At 42.4% G+C, this 20675-nt stretch overlaps 2 protein-coding genes across 2 annotated transcripts in view; both read left to right on the top strand.

The window, feature by feature from the left end:
* The window catches only part of LOC110504350 (cyclic nucleotide-gated cation channel-like), a 33275-nt gene extending 26440 nt beyond the window's left edge, over nucleotides 1-6835 (top strand). The window contains exons 9-12 of the mRNA XM_036970113.1: nucleotides 924-1202; nucleotides 1563-1777; nucleotides 1887-2118; nucleotides 2833-6835. Coding sequence (XP_036826008.1) covers nucleotides 924-1202; nucleotides 1563-1777; nucleotides 1887-2118; nucleotides 2833-3054 — 948 coding nt within the window. The 3' untranslated portion in view covers nucleotides 3055-6835. The remainder of the gene's footprint in view (nucleotides 1-923; nucleotides 1203-1562; nucleotides 1778-1886; nucleotides 2119-2832) is intronic.
* Nucleotides 6836-9535: 2700 nt separating this feature from the next.
* On the top strand, nucleotides 9536-17840 carry si:ch211-274f20.2 (calnexin; the record flags this gene model as incomplete). The annotated part of the gene is made up of 11 exons (XM_036969640.1): nucleotides 9536-9604; nucleotides 10577-10650; nucleotides 13023-13081; nucleotides 14669-14810; nucleotides 15281-15362; nucleotides 15548-15740; nucleotides 16600-16865; nucleotides 17125-17244; nucleotides 17381-17492; nucleotides 17568-17641; nucleotides 17734-17840. Coding segments are annotated over 11 exons (1200 nt in total), but the record flags the coding sequence as incomplete, so codon positions are not given.
* Between the last annotated feature and the right edge of the window lie 2835 nt (nucleotides 17841-20675).

The following is a 20675-nucleotide window of genomic DNA, read 5'->3' as shown; positions in this document are numbered from 1 at the left end:
AGGTTATATGAAAAACCACATTGACATGGTCCATAACCAACACAGTCACAATACCAGATCTAGTGTTATGTCTTGTAAAATCCCAAGAGTAAACACTACAGCGAGGAGCAGGTTTTTCTATACAGGCATTTGTCTATGGAATAGCTTCCTCTTGGAGATCAAGCAAAGATAAAGTAGAAATAGCTTTAAAAAGCAGGCAAAGGTTTTCATTTGGACAAGGTTGTCTCAGTAAGAGAAACCGCTCCACTGCCCCTTGTGCCCCTACTGCTGGTCAGGTGTATTCATATGAATGATAGGCAATTATAGATTGTTTTTTAAGGTCGAAATGTGAAATGAATATGGTTGATTTTTAAGGTTAGGGACAATTACAGCGAATAGTGACACTTTTAAACATGTCAATATAAATTAATGTATTTATGTTTATTTGTAATTTAGTCTTGCCTTTTAATCATTATATGTGTTATTGTTTTTACCATCGACGACCACTTTGGAAACAACCGTGTAAATTAATACATTCAAGTGATATCCTCTGGGTCCACATTGTATATTTTGTCATATGTCTGTTACTCAAAATTAATAATATTAAAATCAATATCCTAGATAGTGCTCTCTATGCCCTAGATAGCGCTCCCTATTCCATAGATAGTGCTCTCTATTCCCTAGATAGTGCTCTCTATTCCCTAGATAGTACACCTTATTCCCCAGATCAGATATACTCTTAGGAAAAAGTGTTCCAAAATGGTCCTTTTTGTTTCCAGGGAGAATCCTTTTTTTGGTTCCAGGTAGAACCCTCTGTGGAAACTTTCACATATTGGGTGTCTTAATCCTAGAATATTAACATATTGGGTGTCTTAATCCTAGAATATTAACATATTGGGTGTCTTAATCCTAGAATATTAACATATTGGGTATGTTTATTGTAGGTGGGCGTGTTGATCTTTGCCAGCATCGTGGGGAACGTGGGAGCCATGATCTCCAATATGAACGCTACGCGGGCAGAGTTCCAGAGCCGCATCGACCAGGTCAAACACTACATGCAGTTCAGACACGTCAGCCGTGACCTGGAGCATCGTGTCATTCGCTGGTTCGACTACCTCTGGACCAATCAAAAGGCGGTAGACGAACAGGAAGTTCTGAAGAGCCTGCCCAATAAACTGAGGGCTGAGATCGCTATCAATGTGCACCTGGAAACTTTAAAGAAGGTAGAACACACACATGCACAGACACACACGCACACACACCCACAAACACATACTCGCACACACTTGTTGTCCCATCTCCTCGCCTCCCTCTCTTTCTCTCTCCCCGTCTCTCAAGGTGTGCAACTTCCATGACTGTGAGGAAGTAGAGTTGGTATTGAAGCTGTTTCTGCTTCTCTCTTTCTCTCTCTCTCTCTCACTCTCTCTCTCTCTCTCTCTCTCTCTCTCTCTCTCTCTCTCTCTCTCTCTCTCTCTGCCTCTCTCACGGCATCTCCCTCGGACTGCCTGCCTGCCTCTCTCTCTCTCCTCCTCTCTCTTCTCCTCCTCTCTCTCTCTGTTCCCCCCTCTCTCCCACTCCTCTAGGTGCGTATCTTCCAGGACTGTGAAGCAGGCCTGCTAGTAGAGTTGGTATTGAAGCTGCGTCCCCAGGTCTTCTCTCCAGGAGATTATATCTGTCGTAAAGGAGATATTGGGAAGGAGATGTACATTATTAAAGATGGCCGCCTGGCGGTGGTGGGAGATGATGGAGCTACTCAGCTGGCCATGCTCACTTCAGGAAGCTGCTTCGGGGAGATCAGGTAGGTGGGGGTGGAGGAGTGGGGGTGGGAGTGTGTGCACGACTGTGGGTGTTTCTGTCTAATTGTTGTTACATAAATACTATAATGTTTGTGTGTTTTCCTCTGTCAGCATCCTGAACATCCGGGGCAGTAAGATGGGAAACAGGAGAACAGCTAACATCCGTAGCCTTGGTTACTCTGACCTGTTCTGTCTGTCTAAGAGAGATCTGACCGAGGCACTCAGCGACTTCCCTCATGCTAGAACCCAGTTGGAGCAGAGGGGGCGGGATATCCTCAGGAAGGAGGGGCTACTGGATGAAGTGGGAGGAGATAGCCTGGGAGTGGAGGAAATGGAGGAGAAGGTGTGTGTTTGTTTGTTTGTAAGGAAGCACAACATGCATAGCAAGATGATTGAGGTGGACACATTAAAGACCTATGTGTTTCCTGAATGCCCCCATAGAACTCTAACCTCAAGGAGTGCCGCCATAGGACTCTAACCTCAAGGAGTGCCCCCATAGAACTCTAACCTCAAGGAGTGCCCCCATAGGACTCTAGCCTCAAGGAGTGCCCCCATAGCACTCTAATCTCAAGGAGTGCCCCCATAGAACTCTAGCCTCAAGGAATGCCCCCATAGGACTCTAACCTCAAGGAGTGTCCCCATAGGACTCTAACCTCAAGGAATGCCCCGATAGAACTCTAACCTCAAGGAGTGCCCCCATAGGACTCTAACCTCAAGGAGTGCCCCCATAGGACTCTAGCCTCAAGGAGTGCCCCCATAGCACTCTAATCTCAAGGAGTGCCCCCATAGGACTCTAGCCTCAAGGAGTGCCCCCATAGCACTCTAATCACAAGGAGTGCCCCCATAGAACTCTAGCCTCAAGGAATGCCCCCATAGGACTCTAGCCTCAAGGAGTGCCCCCATAGAACTCTAACCTCAAGGAGTGCACCGCTAAGAGTATACGGAATACAAATTTTCCTCATGGGCCTCACATGGAAGAGTGTGTGAACCGAGAGTTTGAACTGGGTACAGAATTATAATACTAATCATCATCATCTTAACTACTGTCCTCTTATAGGTGGAGAAGTTGGAGGCGTGTGTGGATCGTCTCCAGACGCAGTTGGCACGTTTACAAATGGAGTATGCCACCGCGCAGCAACGTCTGAAGCAGCGAATCACGGCTCTGGAACACAGCGTCGGCACCACGGTTACCGTCGGAAGCGGTTTCCTGTCCGACGCCGATGGCAATGAGAGTGGCGGTGACGACGGAGCACGCAGTGAGATCAACATCAGACTGTGACAACAACGCTGTATCGCCATAGAGACAGCTGGAAGAGCGTTTATCTTATTTACTCTGTTTTATTTAGTTAGATTTAATATTTTGTGGCAGATTTGATATCTGTTGTTGTTGTTGTTTTTGTCTGTCAGCAGGGTGTCGCTGTGCTTAATGATGGTGTAACGCTGAGTCTACCTGTAAGCTACTGTATGTTCAACATTGTAAAAACGAAACTGTCTCTTGAAAAACATGTTGAAAAAATTATTTCACCTTAAATTCCTGTTAATGACAACCCAAACAATAACTTCCAATAGTTTTTTTTTTACTTGATGGTTATTTTTTTAAATAACAGAGCTCTCTACCAGGCGGTTGAGAAGTCAACAGGAAATAACAGAGCTCTCTCTACCAGGCGGTTGAGAAGTCAACAGGAAATAACAGAGCTCTCTACCAGGCGGTTGAGAAGTCAACAGGAAATAACAGAGCTCTCTACCAGGCGGTTGAGAAGTCAACAGGAAATAACAGAGCTCTCTACCAGGCGGTTGAGAAGTCAACAGGAAATAACAGAGCTCTCTACCAGGCGGTTGAGAAGTCAACAGGAAATAACAGAGCTCTCTAACAGGCGGTTGAGAAGTCAACAGGAAATAACAGAGCTCTCTAACAGGCGGTTGAGAAGTCAACAGGAAATAACAGAGCTCTCTCTACCAGGCGGTTGAGAAGTCAACAGGAAATAACAGAGCTCTCTACCAGGCGGTTGAGAAGTCAACAGGAAATAACAGAGCTCTCTCTACCAGGCGGTTGAGAAGTCAACAGGAAATAACAGAGCTCTCTACCAGGCGGTTGAGAAGTCAACAGGAAATAACAGAGCTCTCTACCAGGCGGTTGAGAAGTCAACAGGAAATAACAGAGCTCTCTACCAGGCGGTTGAGAAGTCAACAGGAAAAAACAGAGCTCTCTAACAGGCGGTTGAGAAGTCAACAGGAAATAACAGAGCTCTCTCTACCAGGCGGTTGAGAAGTCAACAGGAAATAACAGAGCTCTCTACCAGGCGGTTGAGAAGTCAACAGGAAATAACAGAGCTCTCTACCAGGCGGTTGAGAAGTCAACAGGAAATAACAGAGCTCTCTACCAGGCAGTTGAGAAGTCAACAGGAAATAACAGAGCTCTCTACCAGGCGGTTGAGAAGTCAACAGGAAATAACAGAGCTCTCTACCAGGCGGTTGAGAAGTCAACAGGAAATAACAGAGCTCTCTCTAACAGGCGGTTGAGAAGTCAACAGGAAATAACAGAGCTCTCTCTACCAGGCGGTTGAGAAGTCAACAGGAAATAACAGAGCTCTCTACCAGGCGGTTGTGAAGTCAACAGGAAATAACAGAGCTCTCTACCAGGCGGTTGAGAAGTCAACAGGAAATAACAGAGCTCTCTACCAGGCGGTTGAGAAGTCAACAGGAAATAACAGAGCTCTCTACCAGGCGGTTGAGAAGTCAACAGGAAATAACAGAGCTCTCTACCAGGCGGTTGAGAAGTCAACAGGAAATAACAGAGCTCTCTCTAACAGGCGGTTGAGAAGTCAACAGGAAATAACAGAGCTCTCTCTACCAGGCAGTTGAGAAGTCAACAGGAAATGACAGAGCTCTCTACCAGGCGGTTGTGAAGTCAACAGGAAATAACAGAGCTCTCTACCAAGAGGTTGAGAAGTCAACAGGAAATAACAGAACTCTCTACCAGGCAGTTGAGAAGTCAACAGGAAATAACATAGCTCTCTCTATCAGGCGGTTGAGAAGTCAACAGGAAATAATAGAGCTCTCTACCAAGCAGTTGAGAAGTCAACAGGAAATAACAGAGCTCTCTACCAGGCGGTTGAGAAGTCAACAGGAAATAACAGAGCTCTCTACCAGGCAGTTGAGAAGTCAACAGGAAATAACAGAGCTCTCTACCAGGCAGTTGAGAAGTCAACAGGAAATAACAGAGCTCTCTCTACCAGGCGGTTGAGAAGTCAACAGGAAATAACAGAGCTCTCTACCAGGCAGTTGAGAAGTCAACAGGAAATAACAGAGCTCTCTACCAGGCGGTTGAGAAGTCAACAGGAAGTAACAGAGCTTTCTACCAGGCGGTTGAGAAGTCAACAGGAAATAACAGAGCTCTCTACCAGGCAGTTGAGAAGTCAACAGGAAATAGGGTGCCCCCATAGCACTCTAATCTCAAGGAGTGCCCCCATAGGACTCTAGCCTCAAGGAGTGCCCCCATAGCACTCTAATCTCAAGGAGTGCCCCCATAGAACTCTAGCCTCAAGGAATGCCCCCATAGGACTCTAGCCTCAAGGAGTGCCCCCATAGAACTCTAATAACAGAGCTCTCTCTACCAGGCGGTTGAGAAGTCAACAGGAAATAACAGAGCTGTGATACAGCCTGGATTTGAACCGGGGATTGTAGTGATGCCTTTTTCACTGAGATGCAGTGCCTTAGACCGCTGCTCCACATACATATCAGTACATACACACAACAAGTAGGTCACATGGAGGAGAGTCGTTGTGCCATGAGGGAAAGGGGAAGGGGGATACCTTGTCAGTTGTACAACTGAATGCATTCAACTGAAATGAGTTGTTGTTTTATTCATTTTTGAAACCAGGTATGCTGTTCACTATATGAAGGGAGTCCCATGCACTCATGGCTCTGTATAATACTGTATGTTTCCTTGAATTTGTTCTGGACCTGGGGTCTGTGAAAAGACCCCTGGTGGCATGTTTGCTGGGATAAGTGTGTGTGTCAGTGCTGTGTGGAAGTTGACTATGCAAACAATTTAGAATTTCCTTCACATAAATGTTTCTTATAAAAACAAGATGTGACGCAGTCAGTCTTCCTCAACTCTTAGCCGAGAGAGACTGGCATGCACGGTGTTGATACAGTATAGCCATCTGATTACGATGAAGAGCAGGACGTGCAGCTCTATTCTGGATCAGCTGCAGCTTAACTAGGTCTTTTATTGCAGCACTTGACCATATGACTGGACAATAATCAAGATAAGATAAAACTAGAGCCTGCAGAACTTGCTTTGTGGTGTGTCGTGTCAAAAAAGCAAAGCATTTTTTCTCCCCATCTTTACAACCATTGAATCAATATATTTAGACCATGACGGTTTACAATTTAAGGTAATATCAAGTAATTTAGTCTCCTCAATTTGTTCAACAGCCACACCATTCATTACCAGATTCACCTGAGGTCTAGAACTTAAAACCAGTTAGAGATAGGGGGCAGTATTTCCACTTTGGATGAATTGCGTGCCCATAGTGAACTGCATCAAAATCTGTCCTAAATTGCTAATATATGCATATTATTATTAATATTGGATAGAAAACACTCTGAAGTTACTAAAACCGTTTAAATTATGTCTGTGAGTATAACAGAACTCACAGGGCAGGCAATCTTCCAAACAAGTTTTGAAATCCTGAAAGTTGGGGCAACTTTGACGTCATCGCCCCCTCCCTTCCCAACAAGTTATGGATCTGGAAACACTTCCTACGTCTTCCACTAGATGTCCTCATTCAGTAGAAAGTATAATGGAGCATTTGCTGTGAACTTTGACCTAATGGGAAGGAAAGTAGTTGGTGTCGCAAAAGGAATATTTATGTTGTAATTTTGTATTTCTGTTGACTCCAACATGGCGGAGAAATATTGTTACGTCTGAGCGCCATCTCAGATTATAGGTATGTTAGGCTTTTTCCGTAAGTTTAAAAAGAAATGTGACACAGCGGTTGCATTAAGAACCAGTGTATCTTTAATTATATGTAGAACATGTATCTTTAGTCAAAGTTTATGATGAGTATTTCTGTTATCTGGCGTAGCTTTCAATAATTCCTCCGGATATTTGTATTTGTATTTGTCAATGTAAACTGAGATTTATGGATATAAAATGCATATTATCGAACAAAACATAAATGTACTGTGTAACATGTCATATGACTGTCATCTGATGAAGATTTTCAAGAGGTTAGTGATTGATTTTTTTTTAAATCCTGCTTTTGTGATTTTTATCTTTTGCTGGAAAAAATGGCTACGTTTTTTCTTTGGTTTGGTGGTGGTCTAACATAAATATATGTTGTGTTTTCGCCGTAAAACATTTTAAAAATCTAACACGCTGGGTAGATGAACAAGGTGTTTTTCTTTCATTTGAGGTATTGGACTTGTTAATGTGTGAAGGTTAGATATTTCTAAATAATATTTTTGCATTCCCTGCGCCACCTTTTCAGCTGAACGGGGGGGTGGAGTTCCTGTAGGGGAACCCATCGCCTTAACAAGTTTTAAGGAATTATTTGTACCAAATACAATACTCTTAGTTTTACAGATGTTCAGGACCAATTTATTACTGGCTACCCATTCCAAAACAGACCTCAACTCTTTGTTAAGGGTTTAAGTGTCTGCGGTTGCTGATGGGTATATGGTTGAATCATCAGTATACATAGACACACCATGCTTTGTTTAATGCCAGTGTCAGGTCATTGGTAAAAAATAGAAAAGAGTAGAGGGCCTAGAGAGCTGCCCTGCGGTACACCCCACTTTACATGTTTGACATTAGAGATGCTTCCATTAAAGAAAACCCTCTGTTCTATTAGATAGCTCTCAATCCACGATATGGCAGAGGTTGAAAACCCATAACACACGCTTTCTCATTATTGACCATAGGTTATAGTATATTGTCGACAATTCAATAATACTTTTCACCAAAATAAGTATATAAAAAAATAAAAGTACCTTATTCTTAGTCTACCTTTTATTGACATATCAACCACTTGTTTGAGCACAGATTATTTTTTATCTATCTTTTTTCTTTTTAGTCTTTTAAATTGGTACTTTTTATTTTAATATTCATACTCTTCAGGGTCTCTACTAACAGGAATGGTTTTGCTAGCACAGACTGGAATATGTTCTGGGATTCTTCAAATGGCATTGAGCAGTACATCACATCAAGCACTGGCTTCATCAATAAGTGTGTCGATGACTTTGCACACACAGTGACTGTACGTACATACCCCAACCAGAAGCCATGGATTACAGGCAACATTCGCACTGAGCTAAAGGGTAGAGCTGCCGCTTTCCGACAAACCATCAAACAGACAAAGCGTCAATATAAAACTAAGATCGAATCGTACGACACCGGCTCCTACTCTCGTCAGATGTGGCAGGGCTTGCAAACTATAACAGACTACAAAGGGAAGCACAAAGAGAGCTGCCCAGTGACACGAGCCTACCAGACGAGCTAAATAACTTCTATGTTCGCTTCGAGGCAAGTAACACTGAAACATGCATGAGAGCATCAGCTGTTCCGGACGACTGTGTGATCCTGCTTACCGCAGCCAATGTGAGTAAGACCTTTAAACCGGTCAACAGTCACACAGCCGCTGGGGCAGATGGACTACCAGGACGTGTACTCCGAGCATGAGCTGACCAACTGGCAAGTGTCTTCACTGACATTTTCAACCTCTCCCTGACTGAGTTTGTAATACCAACATCCTTCAAGTAGACCACCATAGTATTCTTGGGCACAGGGACTAAGGTAACCTGCCTAAATGACTACCGACCCATAGCCATGAAATGCTTTGAAAGGCTGGTCATGGCTCACATCAACACCATCAACACCATTATCCCAGAAACCCTAGACTCGCCCCAACAGATCCACAGATGATGCATTCTCTATTGCACTCCACACTGCCCTTTCACACCTGAGAATGCTATTAATTGACTACAGCTCAGCGTTCGACACCATGGTGTCCTCAAAGCTCATCACTAAGCTAAGCTTCTTATGGCTAGGGGTTCCGCTCGACAACATTCCGCTGAAAAGGCAGCGTGCGAAATTAAAAAATATTTTTTTGAAATATGCAACTTTCACACATTAATAAGTCCAATACACCAAATGAAAGATAAACTTCTTGTTAATCTCCCCATCGACTAATCTGGTACGGGTATACCAATAAATTGGAGTGATCCAATATAGTGAAACATAATGAAGGTTATGTATGTAACCACGGTTATGAGCTATATGAATCACTCCAATCCTCTACGGTGCTAGAGGCGCCTCAATGATGTGGAGAACGTGTGTCGCTGCCATGGGGTCTATACATAGGGGGGACCTAACCGTGACACAGGTGTACACGGGAGTAAATCGGTAAATCCTCACCTCGGATGTATCCCTCCGCCGCGGAGTGACACAAATATAATGGAGTGGTCCATATAGCTCACATAACCTTGGTTTCATACGTAACCTTTGTTTTACATCACTAAATAATGATGACCAATACAGATTAAACTGGTTTTACTTTACTAAATAATGATGACCAATACAGATTAAACTGGTTTAACATCACTAAATAATGATGAACCAATACAGATGAAACTGCAGCACCTGATGTCAATCCCACAGTGCATTGCTGCTCTTAATGCCTTAATGGTGACAAAGCTCATTGGTTGCTAAGAGATGGCTGACTGACTGAGGAGGGGTCAGAGTCCAGCTGTAATTACACGAACACTTTGAGGAAGTCTGTTTCCCACCGAGCAACCAGTCTCTGAGAACCTCGTCTGACCAGGTAAACACTCACAATTATTATAAGTGTATTAACAGGTAAACACCTGTATGTTTTTTTTACACACGTGGTGATTACGTACTGTATCTTTTTGGAGTAGCGGGGTTTGTAGGTTATAGGATCTGTTGTGTTGATACAGTATCTGTTATCTAGTAGCTAGCGACGTAACCCTTGACGAGAGGGAAACATGGTTATGTATTGTGTGTCTGTGTGTCTGTGTGTGCGTGCGTGCGTGTGTGTGTGTGTGTGTGTGTGTGTGTGTCTGTGTGTCTGTGTGTCTGTGTGTGCGTGCGTGCGTGTGAAACAGACATGATGTTCGGCCGCCTGCTGCTTGCCTGTGTGTGTTTAACCCCGGCGGATCCAGTTCAGGTCAGGCTCTGCTAATATCATTCAAACTAGATATATGGCCTGGATTACTGTCATTCAAACTAGATATATTGCCTGGATTACTGTCATTCATACTAGAAATATGACCTGGATTACTGTCATTCATACTAGATATATGACCTGGATTACTGTCATTCATACTAGAAATATGACCTGGATTACTGTCATTCATACTAGATATATGACCTGGATTACTCTCATTCATACTAGATATATGGACTGGATTACTGTAATGTCTACTACATGTGCCATATTATAAGAGATATTGAGTGCTGTTCTCCTGTCGTTGTTTTATTAACTGAGGTGACACTGACCTCTTTACTCTTTAACTACCCTGTTAACCTATAAACTGTTGTTTGCCCCTCTCTCTCTCTGTCTCTCTCTCTCTCTCATCTCTCTCTGTCTCTGTCTCTCTCTCTTTCTGTCTCTCTTATCTCTCTCTCTGTCTCTGTCTCTCTCCCTTCTCTCTTTCTCCCTTCACTCTCTCTCTCTGTCTTTCTCTCTCTCTCCCTTCTCTCTCTCTCTCTCTCTTCTCTCTCTCTCTCTCTCACTCTATTCCCCTCTCTCTCCCCCCTCTCTCTCTTTCAGGCTACCTACAGACTTGTTCAGGTTCCAGAAGAAGCACATTTTGCAGAGACGTTTGACTCAGATCCTCTAGATAGGTGACGTGATCTGTTTAAATCTATATTCTACATTCACCATATAGTAATGTCTTAGTAATATTAATGTCTTGGTAATAGTAGTTAGTAATAGTAGTAAGTAATAGTATTGTCTTAGTAATAGTAGTTAGTAATAGTAATGTCTTAGTAATAGTAGTTAGTAATAGTATTGTCTTAGTAATAGTAGTAAGTAATAGTAATATCTAGTAATAGTACTATCTTAGTAATAATAGGTAGAATTAGTAGTTAGTAATAGCATTGTCTTAGTAATAGTAGTTAGTAATAGTAATGTCTTAGTAATAGTACTTAGTTATAGTATTGTCTTAGTAATAGTAGTTAGTAACAGTATTGTCTTAGTAATAGTAGTTAGTAATGGTATTGTCTTAGTAATAGTAGTTAGTAATAGTATTGTCTTAGTAATAGTAGTTAGTAATAGTATTGTCTTAGTAATAGTAGTTAGTAATAGTATTGTCTTAGTAATAGTAGTTAGTAATAGTATTGTCTTAGTAATAGTAGTTAGTAATAGTATTGTCTTAGTAATAGTAGTAAGTAATAGTAATATCTAGTAATAGTACTATCTTAGTAATAATAGGTAGAATTAGTAGTTAGTAATAGTATTGTCTTAGTAATAGTAGTTAGTAATAGTAATGTCTTAGTAATAGTAGTTAGTAATAGTATTGTCTTAGTAATAGTAGTAAGTAATAGTAATATCTAGTAATAGTACTATCTTAGTAATAATAGGTAGAATTAGTAGTTAGTAATAGCATTGTCTTAGTAATAGTAGTTAGTAATAGTATTGTCTTAGTAATAGTAGTTAGTAATGGTATTGTCTTAGTAATAGTAGTTAGTAATAGTATTGTCTTAGTAATAGTAGTTAGTAATAGTATTGTCTTAGTAATAGTAGTTAGTAATAGTATTGTCTTAGTAATAGTAGTAAGTAATAGTAATATCTAGTAATAGTACTATCTTAGTAATAATAGGTAGAATTAGCAGTTAGTAATAGTATTGTCTTAGTAATAGTAGTTAGTAATAGTAATGTCTTAGTAATAGTACTTAGTAATAGTATTGTCTTAGTAATAGTAGTTAGTAACAGTATTGTCTTAGTAATAGTAGTTAGTAATGGTATTGTCTTAGTAATAGTAGTTAGTAACAGTATTGTCTTAGTAATAGTAGTTAGTAATGGTAATGTCTTAGTAATAGTAGTTAGCATTAGTATTGTCTTAGTAATAGTAGTTAGTAATAGTATTGTCTTAGTAATAGTAGTTAGTAATAGTATTGTCTTAGTAATAGTAGTTCGTAATAGTACTATCTTAGTAATAATAGGTATAATTAGTAGTTAGTAATAGTATTGTCTTAGTAATAGTAGTTAGCAATAGTAATGTTGTAGTAATAGTAGTTAGTAATAGTAATATCTTGGTAATAGTAGTTAGCAATAGTAATGTCTTAGTAATAATATGTAGAATTAGTAGTTAGTAATAGTATTGTTTTGGTTAATGGTAGTTAGTACATGTAATATCTTAGTAATAATAGGTAGAATTAGTAGTTAGTAATAGTATTGTCTTAGTAATAGTAGGTTGTAATAGTAATGTCTTAGTAATAGTATTGTCTTAGTAATAGTAGTTAGCAATAGTAAGGTCTTGGTAATAGTAGTTAGCAATAGTATTGTCTTAGTAATAGTAGTAAGTAATAGTAATATCTAGTAATAGTAATATCTTAGTAATAATAGGTAGAATTAGTAGTTAGTAATAGTATTGTCTTAGTAACGGTAGTTAGTAATAGTAATATCTTAGTAATAATAGGTAGAATTAGTAGTTGGTAATAGTAATGTCTTAGTAATAGTAGTTAGTAATAGTAATATCTTAGTAATAATAGTAAGTAATAGTAATATCTAGTAATAGTGCTATCTTAGTAATAATAGGTAGAATTAGTAGTTGGTAATAGGATTGTCTTAGTAATAGTGGGTAGTAATAATATAGTCTTGGTAATAGTAGTTAGTAATAGTATTGTCTTAGTAATAGTAGTTAGTAATAGTATTTTCTTAGTAACAGTAGTTAGTAATAGTAATATCTTAGTAATACTAGGTATAATTAATAGTTAGTAATAGTATTGTCTTAGTAATAGTAGTTAGTAACAGTAATATCTTGGTAATAGTAGTTAGTAACAGTAATATATTGGTAAAAGTAGGTGGTAATAGGAATATCTTGGTAATAGTAGGTAGTAATAGTATTATCTTAGTAACAGTAGTTAGTAATAGTATTGTCAAGGTAATAGTAGTTAGTAATAGTATTGTCAAGGTAATAGTAGTTAGTAATAGTAGTGTCTTAGTAATATAACTAATATCGTATCAGTAAGACAATGTGTCATGTGTTTTACAGGAGATGGGTCCAATCCAAGGCTGTGAAAGAGACAGATGCTGAGGCTCTCAAATACGATGGTATGTAGACTACAATGTGACAGTATGATGGAGGTAGATAGAGTACTGACAGTATGATGGAGGTAGACAGAGTACTGACAGAATGATGGGAGGTAGACAGAGTACTGACAGTATGATAGGAGGTAGACAGAGTACTGACAGTATGATGGAGGTAGATAGAGTACTGACAGTATGATGGAGGTAGACAGAGTACTGACAGAATGATGGGAGGTAGACAGAGTACTGACAGTATGATAGGAGGTAGACAGAGTACTGACAGTATGATGGAGGTAGACAGAGTACTGCAGTATGATGGGAGGTAGACAGAGTACTGACAGAATGATGGGAGGTAGACAGAGTACTGACAGTATGATGGAGGTAGACAGAGTAGACATTATGATGGAGGTAGACAGAGTAGACAATATGATGGAGGTAGACAGAGTAATGCAGTATGATGGGAGGTAGACAGAGTACTGCAGTATGATGGGAGGTAGACAGAGTACTGACAGTATGATGGGAGGTAGACAGAGTACTGCAGTATGATGGGAGGTAGACAGAGTACTGACAGAATGATGGGAGGTAGACAGAGTACTGAGAGTATGATGGAGGTAGACAGAGTAGTGCAGTATGATGGAGGTAGAGTACTGACAGTTTGATGGTAGGTAGACTGAGTACTGACAGTATGATAGGAGGTAGACAGAGTACTGACAGTATGATGGGAGGTAGACAGAGTACTGAGAGTATGATGGAGGTAGACAGAGTACTGCAGTATGATGGGAGGTAGAGTACTGACAGTTTGATGGTAGGTAGACTGAGTACTGACAGTATGATAGGAGGTAGACAGAGTACTGACAGTATGATGGGAGGTAGACAGAGTACTGCAGTATGATGGGAGGTAGACAGAGTACTGCAGTATGATGGGAGGTAGACAGAGTACTGCAGTATGATGGGAGGTAGAGTACTGACAGTTTGATGGTAGGTAGACTACACCAGGAGCTGTCACCGACGTTAAGTGTACAATTTCAGGGGTTAAAAGTCATCGATGTGTTTTCCTACAGGGCAGGAGGCAGTAGAGTATCCAGAGGTTAGAGCCAGGGGTTAAAGGTCATCTGTGTGTTTTCCTACAGGGCAGGAGGCAGTAGAGTATCCAGAGGTTAGAGCCAGGGGTTAAAGGTCATCTGTGTGTTTTCCTACAGGGCAGGAGGCAGTAGAGTATCCAGAGGTTAGAGCCAGGGGTTAAAGGTCATCGGTGTGTTTTCCTACAGGGCAGGAGGCAGTAGAGTATCCAGAGGTTAGAGCCAGGGGTTAAAGGTCATCTGTGTGTTTTCCTACAGGGCAGGAGGCAGTAGAGTATCCAGAGGTTAGAGCCAGGGGTTAAAGGTCATCTGTGTGTTTTCCTACAGGGCAGGAGGCAGTAGAGTATCCAGAGGTTAGAGCCAGGGGTTAAAGGTCATCTGTGTGTTTTCCTACAGGGCAGGAGGCAGTAGAGTATCCAGAGGTTAGAGCCAGGGGTTAAAGGTCATCTGTGTGTTTTCCTACAGGTCAGCAGGCAGTAGAGTATCCAGAGGTTAGCGTTAGAGCCAGGGGTTAAAGGTGTGTTTCCTCCAGGCCAATGGGTGGTGGAAGAGCCAGCGGCTGCAATGTATCCTGGGAATAGAGCACTGGTGATGAAGTCATCAGGACGACACCATGCCATCGCTGCCTACCTACACACACCCTTCAACTTCATGCACACACCTCTCTGCCTGCAGTGAGTACACACACCCTTCACTGTCATACACACACCGCTCTGCCTGCAGTGAGTACACACACCCTTCACTGTCATACACACACCGCTCTGCCTGCAGTGAGTACACACACCCTTCACTGTCATACACACACCGCTCTGCCTGCAGTGAGTACACACACCCTTCACTGTCATACACACACCTCTCTGCCTGCAGTGAGTACACACACCCTTCACTGTCATACACACACCGCTCTGCCTGCAGTGAGTACACACACCCTTCACTGTCATACACACACCTCTCTGCCTGCAGTGAGTACACACACCCTTCACTGTCATACACACACCGCTCTGCCTGCAGTGAGTACACACACCCTTCACTGTCATACACACACCTCTCTGCCTGCAGTGAGTACACACACATATGTATGCTCGACACGCCCACATCAGTTGAGTCTTTTTCAAACTACTTACTACTGTGTGTGTGTGTACAGGTATGAGGTGAGGTTCGGGAGAGATGTAGAGTGCAGTGGAGCCTACATCAAACTGCTGACTCAGACCCATCTGCTACGACTGGTGAGTTGACCCAACTGCTGCTGCTCAACATCTACTCGTCCTCTATAACGATGCTCCTTGTTCTGTTCTTGTTTCGTATGGAGGAAGTTGTATGATGTTGTGTGTGTGCATGTGTCAAAGTGTGTGTGTGTGTATTTATATATATATATATATATATATGTATATATCTCTGTGTATGTGCGTAGAGCCAGTTCAGTGAGTCCACTCCGTACTCTGTGATGTTTGGTCCTGATAAGTGCGGCACCAGCCACCGCCTCCATCTCATCGTCAGGGTAACGGACTCTAGCAACGGCCGTAACCAAGAGATACACGCCCCCCAACCCGTCGATGACCTGACGGTGTACTTCACCGACCGACAACCACACCTCTATACACTACGTTAGTATGCAGCCTAACCACTAAACCCTACCTCTACACACTACGTTAGTATGCAGCCTAACCACTAAATACTACACAGTAAACCTCACATCTGTGTGTGAAACACATGGCTTTCCTATAGAAAGTTCCATTCAGGATTGCTGCCACTCTACTCCATTTCCCTGGATCTCCGGGGGAGACAAACATGGTTTTCTCCTGGAGCAGTTTAGTGTCTAGGATTTTTCTCATGAGTCTGCAATTGTTTCCATTCATGTTGCGACAGTCGATGTTCATACCCAGAGAAATGACTCTCACATGACTGGCTTGCTGACCTGATAGCCAGCAAGGTGAGAAAAGTGGTCTCACCAACAGCACACATGCATGAACATTTTTGTGTAAAGGGAAGCTGGTGTGATGTTTATGATGTGTTTTTCCAGATATTGTTGTTGTGGGGGGAGGCCAGGGGGAGGTGCTCATTTTGGAAGTGGGCTGCTCATTGGATGGCTACATGGAAAAGGCCTTGGCAGAGAATCTGCTTAAATACCAACCCCTCATGGCACTCTGGGACAGCCTCGGGTGGAGGTGCAGGCAGGCTGGAACAGCCTCGGTGGAGGTGCAAGCTGGAGGTGATGATATGTGGCAGTCTCTGCCACGCTCACAGGCTTGCAGTGTGTGGCCACCAGACTGTGGGCCTGACAACAACTAGGGCAAAGCAGTTGGCTGGGTACTGCTCTGTTTCAGCTGCCGTGGGTATCCTAGCTGCTTGGAGAAGGAGGTGCTCTCTGGACCCTTGAGGGACATGCAGACAGAGACCTTTGATTGGTGGAGTCAAATAAAGTATTTAACGTGTGTGTGTGTGTGTGTGTGCGTGCGTGTGCAGAATTGTATCAAGACAGCAGGTATGAGATTTTCATTGACCAATCGCTGATCAGTCAAGGCCGCCTGCTGACAGACGAAGTCCAGTACACAGAATCCCCTGACAGCCAACCAGAGTCCCCGGTGTCTGGATTAGGGGTGGGGTCAGTCGCGGCGCTGGGTCTGGAACTGTGGTCATTGTCGGGGGAAGTTATGTTTGACAATTTCCTGTTGACTGATGACCTGAAGCTGGCTGAGAGATGGACACAGGATACCTGGGGACGGAAACAAGTATGTCTCTCTCTCTCTGTTTCACTCATCTCTCTCTCAATCTGTACGTCTCTCTCTCTCTGTTTCACTCATCTCTCTCTCAATCTGTACGTCTCTCTTTGTGATACTCCACTCGGAAATAACTGTGTGCGTGCTGTTTGTGTGTGTGCGGTTTGTGTGTGTGTGCGTGCGGTTTGTGTGTGTGTGTGTGCGTGCGGTTTGTGTGTGTGTGCGGTGTGTGTGCGCTTGTGCGGTGTCCGTGCGCTGTGTGTTCTCCCAGCCCGGCCTGTTGGAGAGACTACTGATAGCAACTAACTCTCGTCCCTGGCTCTGGGGTGTCTACATCTTCACGGTGGGATTACCCATCATCCTCTTCATCAGCTACATGTGGCCGGACAAGGTACAAACACGCACGCACGCACGCACGCACGCACGCACGCACGCACGCACGCACGCACGCACGCACACACACACACACACACACACACACACACACACACACACACACACACATCCAATAGTACTATGTTTGTCAGAGATTCGGGCCCCCTGACCAGGACTACTACTATAAGAAGTTTGATGAACCTCAGCCAGACAGACAACCAGAGAGAGACCAGCCAGACAGACCAACCAGCCTCTCAGACTATGGTGAGACACACACCAACACACTGTATGTGCAGGCAGACACATTACACGTTTAAGATGTGTTGTATGTGTGTGTAGGTGCGGTGAGCAGAGAGGGGGCCAGGAGGAGAGAAACTCAGAAGGTTCAGAGGAAGTCAGACCTGGAGGTTGAGGTGAAGACATGACCTTTAACCTCTCACCTTTATGTGTTAGATGTCTTTCTACAGACATCACTGATGTGATGTGTCTTTGTGTTTGTCTACAGAATGAGTGAAAATCCCTGGCCAGCCTGAGGACTAACCAACCCTAACCAGCCTGAGGACTAACTAGAGCTGTGGCGGTCACGGAATTTCGTCAGCCAGTGATTGTCAAGCAAATAACTGTGGGTCTCACGGTTATTACCGCTGACACAGACCTTTGGAACGTCTACATTTTAAAATGTCTAATAAATCCATATAATACAGCCTACACCACAATAAATCCATATAATACAGCCTACACCACAATAAATCCATATAATACAGCCTACACCACAATAAATCCATATAATACAGCCTACACCACAATAAATCCATATAATACAGCCTACACCACAATAAATCCATATAATGCAGCCTACACCACAATAATCCATATAATACAGCCTACACCACAATAAATCCATATAATACAGCCTACACCACAATAAATCCATATAATACAGCCTACACCACAATAAATCCATATAATACAGCCTACACCACAATAAATCCATATAATATAGCCTACACCACAATAAATCCATATAATACAGCCTACACCACAATAAATCCATATAATATAGCCTACACCACAATAAATCCATATAATACAGCCTACACCACAATAAATCCATATAATACAGCCTACACCACAATAAATCCATATAATACAGCCTACACCACAATAAATCCATATAATATAGCCTACACCACAATAAATCCATATAATACAGCCTACACCACAATAAATCCATATAATATAGCCTACACCACAATAAATCCATTATTTATTTTAGACAGGTCTAAAGAAGCATAATATAAGAAAATGTAGTCTATTTCAGAAGAACAGAATAACATACTCTGTGTTGTCCTCATGTTAGGCCCTGATCTGGCTGTGCCATATGGCTGTGGGCTACACTAGTTCATTCAGCAGACAAGATTTTCTTGGAATTCCATTGCATTATTTTATAATATGTTATAGTATGAAGAATACAGTTGAACAAAGCTGAATAAAATAGAAAGGATATGTTCTCCAAACAGTTTGATGGAGTGCAACTATTCTGTGTTGAGAGGTTAACAAAGAAATAGGTCCTCCTAGATGCTACATTTAGAGACATTAATGTAACTTTAGTTGTTCTACAAACGTTGGCCTGTATGTTTTGATTTAATACATTGTAAGGCTGCATGATGAGACTCTAATGATGATTTGAAACAAGTTGCTTGAAAGGCAGGAGCTCTGCTTTGTATTTTGAGAAGGCTGTACACCAGGGGTTCTTAAGCCTGAGACCCAAATGAGAAATTCTATGTTTTCCTGGGACACAAGCTTAGGAAAATGTGCAACTATACGTAAATATCGGAACATTTCATTGCCCTTATGCCTAAAAAAATGCAATAAAATACCCATAAACATATTTACATGTCTATTTTTATTTAGTTTATTCTTATGTACCAGGTTGGAACTGTTTCTGTTAAAATACAAGACATCATTTCATTCTGACCTGGAATAAATGGATTGATCACATCACACAGATGTAGACCAGAACACACAGTCCTGATGAGAGGTGTGTGGCTGGTTGACGTTTTAAACAAGCAGATCTATTCTGGGCTCTGCTTTAGACAGTGCAACACGGAGGTCATGCTCAGCATTGAAACTGTTTCTGTACTTGAGAACCCTGACTTGCATAGGTGTGTGGTGCCAAACTGGATCAGAACATCTACTGCTTTTTCAGTCAGGCAGGAGACCACTTCCTGCTGTAGATGAACAACCCAGAACTGTGTGAGTCAGGCAGGAGACCACTTCCTGCTGTAGATGAACAACCCAGAACTGTGTGAGTCAGGCAGGAGACCACTTCCTGCTGTAGATGAACAACCCAGAACTGTGTGAGTCAGGCAGGAGACCACTTCCTGTTGTTGATGAACAACCCAGAACTGTGTGAGTGGGTTCTCAGTCAGGAGACCACTTCCTGTTGTAGATGAACAACCCAGAACTGTGTGAGTCAGGCAGGAGACCACTTCCTGCTGTAGATGAACAACCCAGACTGTGTGAGTCAGGCAGGAGACCACTTCCTGCTGTAGATGAACAACCCAGAACTGTGTGAGTCAGGCAGGAGACCACTTCCTGTTGTTGATGAACAACCCAGAACTGTGTGAGTGGGTTCTCAGTCAGGAGACCACTTCCTGTTGTAGATGAACAACCCAGAACTGTGTGAGTCAGGCAGGAGACCACTTCCTGCTGTAGATGAACAACCCAGAACTGTGTGAGTCAGGCAGGAGACCACTTCCTGTTGTAGATGAACAACCCAGAACTGTGTGAGTCAGGCAGGAGACCACTTCCTGTTGTAGATGAACAACCCAGAACTGTGTGAGTCAGGCAGGAGACCACTTCCTGTTGTAGATGAACAACCCAGAACTGTGTGAGTCAGGCAGGAGACCACTTCCTGTTGTAGATGAACAACCCAGAACTGTGTGAGTCAGGCAGGAGACCACTTCCTGTTGTAGATGAACAACCCAGAACTGTGTGAGTCAGGCAGGAGACCACTTCCTATTGTAGATGAATAACACAGAACTGTGAGAGTCAGGCAGGAGACCACTTCTTGCTGTAGCTGAATAACCCAGAACAGTGTGAGCCAGGCAGGAGACCACTTCCTGTTGTAGATGAACAACCCAGAACTATGAGAGTTATTGCCTCAAAAAGCATCTTGCTTCAGTTTATTCCAGTTCAAAATAAAAAGTATTACTTGTAACAGCAACCGCTCCAACCTAGACTTGTTTTCACCCATAATTTCTACAGTAATATGTACAGTAGGCCTGGTCATTTCTACAGTGAGATGTACAGCAGGCCTGGTCATTTCTACAGTAATATGTAAAATTGGTCTGATCATTTCTACAGTGAGATGTACAGTAGGCCTGGTCATTTCTACAGTGAGATGTACAGTAGGCCTGGTCACTTCTATAGTAGGCATGGTCA

The sequence above is a fragment of the Oncorhynchus mykiss genome, chromosome 31 (genome assembly GCF_013265735.2).
Source record: "Oncorhynchus mykiss isolate Arlee chromosome 31, USDA_OmykA_1.1, whole genome shotgun sequence".
Taxonomy (NCBI): Eukaryota; Metazoa; Chordata; class Actinopteri; order Salmoniformes; family Salmonidae; genus Oncorhynchus; species Oncorhynchus mykiss.
The sequence above is the reverse complement of the archived record's forward strand: the minus strand, read 5'-3'. Positions and strand labels throughout refer to the sequence as shown.